This window comes from Phoca vitulina, unplaced genomic scaffold, assembly GCF_004348235.1.
Source record: "Phoca vitulina isolate PV1807 unplaced genomic scaffold, GSC_HSeal_1.0 scaffold15, whole genome shotgun sequence".
In the NCBI taxonomy this organism is placed as follows: Eukaryota; Metazoa; Chordata; class Mammalia; order Carnivora; family Phocidae; genus Phoca; species Phoca vitulina.
Genome location: NW_022589718.1, coordinates 12,592,779 through 12,605,764, shown reverse-complemented (window position 1 = coordinate 12,605,764; position 12,986 = coordinate 12,592,779). Strand labels below are relative to the sequence as shown.

The 12,986-nt window shown below is 36.0% G+C and overlaps 1 protein-coding gene across 7 annotated transcripts in view; it reads left to right on the top strand.

The window, feature by feature from the left end:
• Window positions 1–12,986, top strand: part of WRN (WRN RecQ like helicase) — a 155,426-nt gene that overhangs the window by 100,973 nt on the left and 41,467 nt on the right. For all 7 annotated transcript variants that reach the window (XM_032413453.1, XM_032413455.1, XM_032413451.1 and 4 more), the window contains 3 exons: window positions 4,001–4,182; window positions 8,270–8,371; window positions 8,653–8,745. In XM_032413453.1, the coding sequence (XP_032269344.1) occupies window positions 4,001–4,182; window positions 8,270–8,371; window positions 8,653–8,745 (377 nt within the window). The remainder of the gene's footprint in view (window positions 1–4,000; window positions 4,183–8,269; window positions 8,372–8,652; window positions 8,746–12,986) is intronic.

Below are 12,986 nucleotides of genomic sequence, written 5' to 3'. Positions count from 1 at the left end.
AATGAAACTGGACCATTTCCTTACACCACACACAAAAATAGACTCCATTCATTCTTTAGTAGGATGCTCTTTAGCGTCCATGAATATTTGAGTTCTTTCTGACTTTCCTTTTGTGATTGAGTTCTAGTTTCAAAGCATTGTGGTCTGAAAATATGCAGGGAATGATCCCAATCTTTTGGTACCTGTTGAGACCTGATTTGTGGCCTAGGATGTGATCTGTTCTGGAGAATGTTCCATGGGCACTAGAGAAGAATGTGTATTCTGTTGCTTTGGGATGAAATGTTCTGAATATATCTGTGAAGTCCATTTGGTCCAGTGTGTCATTTAAAGTCTTTATTTCCTTGTTGATCTTTTGCTTAGATGATCTGTCCCTTTCAGTGAGGGGGGTGTTAAAGTCCCCCACTATTATTGTATTGTTGTTAATGTGTTTCTTTGCTTTTCTTATTAATTGGCTTATATAATTGGCTGTTCCCATGTTAGGGGCATAGATATTTACAATTGTTAGATCTTCTCATTGGATAGACCATTTAAGTAGGATATAGTATCCTTCCTCATCTCTTACTATAGTCTTTGGTTTAAAATCTAATTTGTCTGATATAAGGATTGCCACCCAGCTTTCTTTTGGTGTCCATTAGCATGGTAAATCGTTTTCCACCCCCTCACTTTCAATCTGGGGGGGGTCTTTGGGTCTAAAATGAGTCTCTTGCAGACAGCATATCGATGGGTCTTGTTTTTTTATCCAATCTGATACCCTGTGTCTTTTGATTGGGGCATTTAGCCCATTTACATTCAGGGTAACTATTGAAAGATACGAATTTAGTGCCATTGTATTGCCTGTAAGGTGACTGTTACTGTATATTGTCTGTGTTCCTTTCTGGTCTGTGTTGCTTTTAGGCTCTCTCTTTGCTTAGAGGACCCCTTTCAATATTTCTGGTAGGGCTGGTTTCGTGTTTGCAAATTCCCTTAGTTTTTGTTTGTCCTGGAAGCTTTTTATCTCTCCTTCTATTTTCAGTGACAGTCTAGCTGGCTATAGTATTCTTGGCTGCATATTTTTCTCATTTAGTTCTCTGAATCTATCATGCCAGTCCTTTCTGGCCTGCCAGGTCTCTGTGGATAGGTCTGTTGCCAATCTAATGTTTCTACCATTGTAGGTTACAGATCTCTTCTCCCAAGCTGCTTTCAGGATTTTCTCTTTGTCTCTGAGACTTGTAAGTTTTACTATTAGATGTTGGGGTGTTGACCTATTTTTATTGATTTTGAGGGGGTTTCTCTGTGCCTCTTGGATTTTGATGTCTGTTTCCTTCCCCAAATTAGGGAAGTTCTCTGCTATAATTTGCTCCAATATACCTTCCTCCCCTCTCTCTCTTTCTTCTTCTTCTGGGATCCCAATTATTCTAATGTTGTTTCGTCTTATGGTATCACTTATCCCTCGAATTCTGCCCTCATGATCCAGTAGTCATTTATCTCTCTTTTTCTCAGCTTCTTTATTTTCTATCATTTGGTTTTCTGTATCCTTGATTCTCTCTTCTGCCTCATTTATCCTAGCAGTTAGAGCCTCCATTTTTGATTGCACCTCATTAATAAGCCTTTTTGATTTTGACTTGGTTAGATTTTAGTTCTTTTATTTCTCCAGAAAGGGTTTCTCTAGTATCTTCCATGGTTTTTTCAAGCCCAGCTAGTATATTTAAAATTGTCATTCTGAACTCTAGTTCTGACATCTTACTAATGTCCATGTTGATTAAGTCCCTGGCAGTCGGTACTGCCTCTTGTTCTTTTTTTTGAGGTGAGTTTTTCCGTCTTGTCATTTTGTCCAGAGGAGAACAGATCAATGAGAGAAAAAAATGCTAACAGGGTAACAACGACCCCAGAAAAATATACACTAAACAAATCAGAAGAGACCTTCCAGAAGGTGGTCGCTTTTCTGTTCAGAGAGTTGCTGCTATTCTTTTCTTCTATCTCCTGTTGAGTTTGTAGGTGTTCAGAATGGTTTGATACCTATCTAGCTGAGTTCCTGGTACCAGATGAAATTTAGGTCTCCGACTCCTCTGCCATCTCGCTCCTTCTCCTGGGATCTTATGTCAAAGCACAATACTACTAACCACCTACCTCATGACCCATTCGGCCCCATTGAATCAAAAATGCACTGGCTTCACAACTGTCCTCCTGGTCCGGCAGTGCTCCGAGGCTCAGATGGGGCAGGCGCGATCCCCTCCCGGAGTTGCTGAGCTCTTCTCTACCCTCCTCCAGTGGTGGCCTCTCTCTCTTTCCCTGGAGTGGGAGGCTAAAGATTTTATTTATTTATTTGACAGAGACATAGCGAGAGAGGGAAGACAAGCAAGGGGAGTGGGAGAGGGAGAAGCAGGCTTCCCACTGAGTGGGAAGCCTGATGTGGGGCTCAATCCCAGAACCCTGGGATCATGACCTGAGCCAAAGGCAGATGCTTAATGACTGAGCCACCCAGGCGCCCCCACTCAAAGTTTTTTCTTTTAGGATTTTATTTTTAAGTAATCTCTACACCCAATTTCATGCTTGAACTCACAACCCCAAGATCAAGAGTCACATGCTCTACCGACTGAGTCAGCCAGGTGCCCCTCAAAGCTTTTTCTTAATAAATTTCTATTTTGATGTTTTTTTTCTCTCTCGCTTTTCTTATACTTCCTTTTATCTGTTCAGCATTTTCTTTTTCTTTCTTCCTCTCTCCCCCACCCCTCTCTTTCTGTCTGTCTTCTATTCTTAATTACATCTTAATACATTTTTTTTTAAAGATTTTATTTATTTATTTGACGGAGACACAGCAAGAGAGGGAGCACAAGCAAGGGGGAGTGGGAGAGGGAGAAGCAGGCTTCCCGCTGAGCAGGAAGCCTGATGCGGGGCTCGATCTCAGGACCCTGGATCATGACCTGAGCCGAAGGCAGACGCTTAACGACTGAGCCACCCAGGCGCCCCTTAATACATTTAATAGCACTTTAATTTTTATTGGTTATACACACACATAGTTTAAAGAACCAGCTACTTCTACAGTGCTTAAAATGAGAACATCAGCCCCTCCTTCTTTCCCCACTTTTGTCTCATATTCTCATCTCTTTTGGTTTATTCTTTTGGTGTTTACCACTAGATCTTGCAGTGATTTGCTTTTACTCTTACCACTTAGTTTTTACTTATTAGATTTAGGCATTGTCTATTGACTTCCCACTATGAGGAGTGAAAGTTTAGCTCCCTTTCACACCCCTTCCTACCCTCTGCTCACTCTGTTTATGTATTTCTAACCCGCTTTCCTCCCAACATTAACATAATTTGGTTAGATCAATATATATATTCAAATATTATATATTTACATAATTATTTCTCTGTAAATGCTTTTTATCTCTAAGCCACGTAGTATATTATAGTTACTTTTATTGCACATCTTCTTTTATTGTTAATACTTTAAAATTTTTTCTAATTTTTTGTATGTTCTTATCATTAATTCTTCCCTAAAATTCCTCCCAATCATGTAAGTCTCATTTCAGTATGCTCATATATGTTAGATATCTACCAGTTTTATCCTATTTTAAAGATGCTGAGTTAAATTCATGTTTCATTTTACCATCTTTAATGAGAAGTTTCCTTCCATCTTGGAATAATGCTAGAAAATATTAAGATACTGGGCAATCAGGTAAGGACTCTTGAAACTTCATAATAAGACAAAGTCTCTTTTAATAAGTATTTTAAGAGCCTATTTTGTGTCTTGTACTCACTCATAGGTGTTCAGAGAGACCACTTTCGTTGCTATTTTTTATAGGGATTAAATAAAAATCCTGTTTTAGGGTTAGCAATCCCTAATTTGTAAATTGGGCAGATAATCTTTTGATCTGTAAGTGATTGGTTGAAATTATATTAAATTCAGTTTCATGCCAGGGAGTTTAGTTAATGAACTAATTATTACTCTTACCAAAAGGTAAAGATGTCAGGTTTTGGTTCTGCTACATATTTGTCAAACTATGTTGTTATTTATTCTCAGTGTGTCGTGGCTACCATAGCTTTTGGAATGGGCATTAATAAAGCTGACATTCGCAAAGTCATTCATTATGGTGCTCCTAAGGAAATGGAATCATATTACCAGGAGATTGGGAGAGCTGGCCGTGATGGACTTCAGAGTTCTTGTCATGTACTCTGGGCTCCAGCAGACATTAACATAAATAGGTAAAAACATTTATTGCTTTCACCCTTGCAGATTTCTTTCTTTCCATATAAGCTTTGAAAGTATTTGAAGCTGCATGCAAAATTTCAAGTAATGTGTATAAGTGCATTTAAAACCAAAACAAAACAGAGGACATCTAAGAACCTTTGTGGTAAGTGTTGCCACCCAGAGGAGATGACCTAATTTCAGCTATACTTCATTTAGTGTGAAGAATTAACTAAGTCAGGAGTATACTGGGAATGGAACATGGATCCTATGGGTGCTTTCCTAATATTGTGCATGGACAAACTGTTTTTTTCTCCCCAGGTCCTCTCAAGTTTCGATATGTCTTCAGCGATAGTTTTCTTTAGATACTGTTTATTTTGTTATTGGTTCTTTCTTCCTGTGCTTATTCCAAGGGACTTTTACCAATCCCTATTTGAGTCTCTTTACCATTTGTTTCTTTTGTTAGTTCTATGAAAGCATGCAAGCTGTCCTGGACTGTATGTGAATAATCATGTTGCACTGTACCCATTCACTGTACTGATTGACTGCCATGAAAAGAATTAAGTGTTCAGTGTTTAAATGTAGGAAGAGATCATTCTACTTAAACATGAAGCAAGTCTTTTATTGGTACTTAAGTTCTATGAGATTTATATTGGAAAGGAAAACTTCATCTTGCAAAAACTTTAGGGGCAGGGTTTAGCAACTGATTCCTCCGTCCATAGGGGGATAAAATCTCAGGAAAAAAACTTATATATGGTAACTAATGGAGCTGTTCAAATGAGGTATTTTCAAAATGCACATCCATGTTGCTGAATAAACTGAGCTCTTGAATGGAAATATTAGCTCCTATTATTAAAATGATGAGAGTACCTATCCATACAGTTTTTATTTTTATGCATCATTCAGCAATGTTTTGTTTTGAGTGCCCACTATATTTTAAGCATTATGCTCTATGCTGGGGATACAATGATAAATAAAAACAGATATGGTACCTGTTCTTAGAGAGCTTAGGGTATAATGGAAATGGCATATCTTAATCACAGAATCACACAACTATGGATACATAGGGTTCATTTTACTGTTCTCTACTTGTGTTTGACAATTTCAGTAATCAAAAGAGATTTTAAAAGGGATCATGCAAATCTGTGTACAATTAGTGCTGTGTTAAGTACTATGAAGGAAAGTTGCATTGGGTAGTAAGTATATAATAGGATGTATTTATCAAGTTAAAAAGTTCAGGTAAGTCTTCCTTCAAGAATTGATAGGGTGAGTTGAGATCTGAAAGAAGAATAGGGATTAATTAGGTAAAAATGTTTGGTATAAATTTTAAGCTCTTCCTTTTAAGAACAGTGGTAGCTTTTGTTTCTTAACATAGTCAATAAAACCATCCCCCTTAAACAGAACAATTATTGTTTTTCTTTTGACTGTCGTGCTTTTTATAAACTAAAATAATTGGGATAGAGCACAGCTATATCTGATACTATTAAATTTGGGATTGTATCAAACATATGTTGATTCCCACCAATTCTGATTTATTTATATATTATACTAAAGGTGCTGAACACTTAACAACCTGAGTTTTATACTATGACTTTGCAGGTTCGTCAGTAGATATATTTGCTGTTTATCTGGGTCTCAAAAGATACTTTATATGGTTATCTCATTAAGATTTCACAAGAAATATTAGTGAGTAGTAATCGAATAATGGTGCCAGGAACCCGTGCTTGAATTTTAGTATAGACAGGTTGTTCTTTGCATCCATCCTAAGGGAAATAAACCTATAGGGTTAATCATGATAAAAAAGAGTTCAGCAAGGATTTAGGACAGATCTGTGTCATCCTTGTGACAAATCTCTTTTATTGGAAGAAACAAAGTTTGAGAATAAATGGGGTTGCTGGTTCTCAGTGAAAAGATTACTGTAATTCATAAAATTTTTAGAGGGTATCTTATGCTAGAATGCTATGATTGAGAGAAGAAACTTGTCCAGTCATCAGTGTCAATGTGTAATTTTATATTTCTTATTGCAGAAGCTATACCACTAGTAACGTCTCAGTGTCTGCATTTGCTGTTATTTTAAACAGTCAAACCCAGTAGTTATTGTAACCTTTTTTTAAAGGGAATAATTTGCAAGTTAGTTTCAATTTAATAAATCTTCCAGCTGGTTCCATCTATTTTTATTTATGGATTGCTTTTAGAATTTTTCTTCTTTTTCAACTTATTTTTATTATGTGAAATACTGTACTTTAATAGTCCCAAAAGTAGAATAAATATTTACTAGATTGGCTTTTAGAGACTTGTAATTTTATTTTTTCAGATTTGTTACTGACACTGATAATGAGAACATTAGTTAAATGTAGGTCATCTGAACCAAATATAAGGGAGGCTATAGTACTTAGAGTGTAGACGTTTGTTTTCTTTGTTCTTTCTGAGGAGGAGGTGAGCTAAACAAACAAACAAAGCAAAAAAAGAACTACAGTTGATCCTTGAACAACATGAGGGTTAGGAGTGCTGACTCCCCCACGCAGTCAGAAATCTACATATAACCTTTAACTCTTCCAAAACTTAACTACTAATAGCCTACTGTTGACTGGAAGCCTTATGGATAACATAAACAGTAGATTAGCGCTTATTTCATATGTTATATCTATTACATACTGTATTCTTACCATAAATAAGCTAGAGAAAAGAAAATGCTATTTTAAAAAATCATAAGAAAAAATACATTTACAGTACTGTACTGTATTTATAAAAAAGATTCACATGTAAGTGGACTGATGAAGTTTAAACTTGTGTTGCTTAATGGTCAACTATAATTTTTAGGCCATGGGCTAGGAAGAATGAGATCAGGAGGAACTAGAGTCAACAGTTGGAAGAGACTTTTAGGTAAATTATATGGGAAGTCATGGTAGTTGGTGGTGTCAGATCAAAAGGTTTTTGAATAAGGAGTCATTTGTGTGTTCAGAGTTACCAGAAGTCACTTAACTGGTTTCCCTGTTGGTGTCATGTTTGAGAATTGTACAGAGGTATTTTTATCAGTCAGAAGTTTGCATAGTCAAAGGTGAGGATCCGTTTTAATGAGGATCAGTATTATCAATTAGATCTTATATGCAAACATTGTTTTCTTTTGAAATATCTGAAATCTACTCAACTCAGACTTCTGTTTATTCTTGAAAGAATTCTTGGAAAGACGTGCACAGCTATTGGGAGATTATCATCATCTTCTGATGTCTGATATTGATGGAATTTCTTCACAGTAGACTAGAATTAACTTTTTAAAAACAAACAAACATGTCTTTAGTGCTAACAATTTTAAATAAATTCAGTATTATGGAAAAAAATCAGTTATAATTGTTTGAAGGAAGAAATTAATTCTGATGTTTTATTGGTATCCCATAATAGAATATAGTACAAAGGGATAGTTTTAGGGGCATGAGAAATCCTCTGAAGAGCAAATAGGGATGAAGGCTCATACTTGGATTATGAGCCTCTTTCAGTTTGTTTTTAGTTTCTCAGATAAAATAACCTTTTACTGGGAAAATGTAAAAATTCATATATAGTGGAAAGATTGCCAAAAAGCATGTAGCATATAAATCAAAATGAAAAACTTTAGGGTTTATAATTTTTTATTTTATTTTTTATTTTATTATTTTTATTTTTATTTATTTGACAGAGAGAGAGATAGTGAGAGCAGGAACACAAGCAGGGGGAGTGGGAGAGGGAGAAGCAGACTTCCCACAGAGCAGGGAGCCTGATGCGGGGCTCGATCACAGGACCTCGGGATCATGACCTGAGCCGAAGGCAGACGCTTAACGACTGAGCCACCCAGGCGCCCCTATAATAATTTTTTAAAGGCAGCTAAAAAATTGATGCTTGGACATAGGTATAGAATTCTTTCAAAAGTAATTTTCATAAAAGTCAGAAAAATGCTTGCCTCTTGTGGGGGCATTGACTGGAAAGGGACATGTAACTTTCTGGGATGATAGAAAAATTTTTTTTATCTTGGTAGAGGTGCTTTATATTATGAAAAGTAAACAGTAATAAATGTAAAAGTAACAAAATCGCTAATGCAATTTTATATATTCCTGTGATATTTGTAATTGACAGGCACCGCCTTAGTGAGATTCCCAATGAAAAGTTTCGATTATACAAATTACAGATGATGGGAAAGATGGAAAAATATCTTCATTCCAGAAGGTGTAGGCGAAAGTATGTATTACTTGTTTTATATTAATTAATAACAGATTTATGAATGGTGCTCTTTTAAGAAAAAGTCTTGCAAAATAATTAGAAGTACTTAGAAACAATATTTTGTTGGTGTTACATATGTGCTGAATTTTTAAGGCGACTTTCCTTGTGCCTCAGTAAACTGAAGCCAGATAATGAGATCCCAGGTCAATTAGTGATGATTTCACCTCATTATTTTCAGCAATGATTTTAACATATATGGTTTTGTTCTTTTATTTAATTTTAAATTTTCTCTTGGGTAGACTCATCTTGTCTCATTTTGAAGACAAACAACTACGAAAGGCCTCCGTGGGTATTATGGGAACTGAAAAATGCTGTGATAATTGCAGGTCCAGGTAAAGATTTTTTCTTCTAAATGGAGATTCTAAAAGTCTTTGTTTCTCTTCCTTTTCAAATATGTATGTATTTTTTTTAGTAGGCTCCATGCCCAGTATGTGGCTTGAACTCACAACCCTGAGATCAAGACCTGAGATCAAGAGTCAGATGCTCCACTGACTGAGCTACCCAGGCACCCTGCAAATAATTTTTAATTGAGTTTTTGTTGAATGATATGTATTACAGTTTTAAAAAACAAAATAATGAATTTATTTAAATAGCAGACAAAGCAGACAATATTAATTTGCTTTACAAATAGATAAACCAATAAAATGGTGGACCTAAATCTAAATATATCAATATTTATATTAAGTATAAATGGTCCAAAATCACCATTTAAAGGCAGACATTGTTAGAATTGGTTTTAAATATGCCCCAACTAGGAGCGCCTGGCTGGCTCAGTCAGAGGAGCATGCAACTCTTGATCTTGGGGTCATGAATTTGAGGCCATGTTGAGTATAGAGATTACTTAAAAATAAATAAATAAACTTAAAAAAAAAATGACCCAACTATATGCTGTCTATGAGAAATCCACAAGTATAATTATATAGGTATAACAACTTAAAATAATAGGATAACAACTATATACCATGAAAACACTAATCAAAAGAAATCTGGAGTTGTTATTTTAATATCGGACAGTGGAGACTTTGGAGAAAGAATATTACCAGGGTTAAAGAAAGACATTACATGATAAAAAGGTAGTTTACCAATGAATCACAGTTCTCCAGACACACACACACACACACACACACACACACACACACACACTTAAACAGATTGATTTTAAGGAATTGGCTGCTGGCAGTTGTGGGGGTTGGCAAGTCTGAAATTTGTAGGGCAAGCTGGCTGGCTGGAAAGTCAGGCAGGATTTCTGTCTTAATAGTCTTGAGTCACAATTCCTTGTTCTGCAGCAAACCTCAGTCTTTGCTCTTTAAGGCCTTCATTTGTTTGGATGAGACTCACATTATCAAGTAGTCTGCTTAAAGTCAACTGATTGGAAGTGGCAATCCCACCTACAAAATATTTATAATAGCATCTAGATTAGTGTTTGACCAGACAGCTGGGCACCATAGCCTAGCCAAGTTGACACATCAAGGTAACCATCATATCCAAGAACACATAATCCTAAATGTGTATATACTTAACAGAAGAACTGACAGAATTAAAAGGAGAAATACAGAAATCCATAATTACAGTTGGCGACTTCAGCATCTCTCAGTAATTAATGGAACTAGTAGAGGAAAATCAGTAAGAAGATAGAAATGAATAGGACTGTTGACAAACTGGATCTAATTAACTTTTATAGAACACTCCACGCAACAGTAGTGGAATAAACATTCTTCCCAGGTGCTGATGGAATGTTCACAAATGTAATTATATTCTGGGCCATAAAACAAACCTTAATACATTTAAAAGAATTCTGTTCATATGGAGTGTGTTTTCTGACTATAAAGGAATTAAACTAGAAACCAATAACAGAAAGGTATCAGGAAAGTCTCCAAACACTCGAAGATTAAATAGCACACTACTAAGTAACCCATGAGTCAAAGAGGAGGTCTCAAGGTCAACTGGAAAATATTTTGAACCGAATGAAATGGAAATACAAAATGTATGGGATGCAGCTAAAGCAATACTGAGAGGGAAATTTAGAGCATTAAATACTTACAATGGAAGAAAAGTTTCAAAGCTGTAATTAAGCTTCCACCTTAGGAAGCAAATAAGAACAAAGTAAACTAAAAGGAAGCAGAAGGAAGGAAATAATAAAGATAAGAGCATAAATGAAATAGAAAACAGAAAAACAAAAGAGAAAAACCAAAGAACTCAAAAGCTCATTCTTTGAAAAGGTCAATAAAATTGGTAGAAACTTCTAACAAGAAAAAAAAAAGAGGATACAGAGATTACCAATACCAGGAATGAAAGGAATTTCACTACAGGCCCAATAGACATTAAAAGAATCATAAGGAAACACTATGAATAACTCAGTGCATGTACATTCAGTAATTTAGAGGAAACAGACCCAATTCCTTGATAACCTCAAACTAACAAAATTCAGCCACAATGAAGTAGATAACTTGGATAGTTGTACGACTTTAAAGAAATTAGATCTGTTAAAAACCTCTGGAAATAAAATTCCCTAGCCCAAATGGTTTAAATGGCAAATTTTACCAAACTTTTTAAAAGAAGAAATAATACCAATTTTACAGTGTGATCCCATTTATATGATATTCTCTCAAAAGTAAGACTATACTATAGGGATGAAGAAAAGATCAGTGGTTGCCAGAGTTTAGAGCGAGGTGGAGGGTGTGATTACAAAGGGCTAGCACAAGGGACTGTTTACTGCGATGGATTTGTTGTGTGTCCTGATTGTGATGGTAGCTGATTGTGGGGGTTGGATGAATCTATGCTTATGAATCAATAGATGTGTTTAAATTCATAAAACTTTACATATGCACAGATACACAGTCAATTTAACTGCATATTAACTGAAAAAATAAAAACAAATGATATAACTAGTTGAGTTAGCTATACCTAGGCATGGTAGCTGTGTTACTATTAGACAAAAAAATAATTACTAGGGATGAAGATGATCTCTGGTGACAAAAAGTTGCTTCTCCAAGAGGACAGAATTGTTCTATGCACCTCAAAAAAACCCCAAAACCCTACAAATATATAAAGCACAAACTGTCAGAACAGCTGGAAGAAACCAACAAATCCACCATTAAAGTAGGAGAGTTTGATATAATTTTTGGTTATTGTTAGGTTAAGCAATCCAAAAATGAGTAAGCTGTAGGAAATTCGGTCAACATAGTAACAAGTTTGATTTGCCACACACTTGCTTTAGAACCCTATACTAATCATTTAGAACAATGTATCTCAAACATTTTCACTTCATGATCCACAAAGCTAATATAATATCTATATAGCACACTAGGCTATGTACTACACGGGCCCGGGTTCTGTCCAGAACCGTGGTTAACTATACAGCACCCCTGCAGTCCAATAGCAGCACACTGGCTGGGAAGCACTGAATTACAGACTACACTTCTCAAACATACGTGAAACATTGATAAAAATTTGACCCCGTGTTAGAGCAGGGTTGGCAAACTGTGGCTTGTAGACCAAAGCCACTTTGCTGCCTGTTTTTGTGGATGAAGTTTTCTTGGAATACAGCATATCCTTTTGTTTGTATATTGTCTGTGGCTGTTTTTGCAGAGTTGAATGCCCAGTAGCTGTTACACAGAGACACAAAACCTAAACTATTTGCTGTCTGGCCCTTTACAAAGAAGTTTTCTGGACCTTATACTAGACTGTAGCGTTGTCGCAAAAGTTTTCAATATATTGGTATTAAACACACCACTTTTTCTGATCAGAATGAAATTGAATTAGAAGGAAATAAGAGGATAAACAAAGAAAATTCTCATTCGTTTGGGAATTAAAAATAACACTTTTTAAAAAATTTATTTATTTTTTTTGATGTAGTGTTCCATGATTCATTGTTTGCGTATAACACCCAGTGCTCCATTCAATACGTGCCCTCTTTAATACCCATCACCAGGCTAACACATCCCCCCACCCCCCTCCCCTCTAGAACCCTCAGTTTGTTTTTCAGAGTCCATCGTCTCTCATGGTTCGTCTCCCCCTCCGATTTCTCCCCCTTCATTCTTCCCTTCCTACTATCTTCTTCTTTTTTTTTTTTTTAAACATATAACGTATTATTTGTTTCAGAGGTACAGGTCTGTAATTCATCAGTCTTACACAATTCACAGCGCTCACCATAGCACATACCCTCCCCAGTGTCTATCACCCAGCCACCCCATCCCTCCCACCCCCCACCACTCCAGCAACCCTCAGTATGTTTCCTGAGATTAAGGATTCCTCATATCAGTGAGGTCATATGATATATGTCTTTCTCTGATTGACTTATTTCACTCAGCATAATACCCTCTAGTTCCATCCATGTCATTGCAAATGGCAAGAATTCGGTTTTTTGATGGCTGCATAATATTCCATTGTGTGTGTGTGTGTGTGTGTGTGTGTGTGTATGTATACATATATATGTATATATATATATCTCTATATATATACCACATCTTCTTTATCCATTCATCTGTTGATGGACATCTTGGCTCTTTCCATAGTTTGGCTATTGTGGACATTGCTGCTATAAACATTGGGGTGCACGTCCCCCTTCGGATCC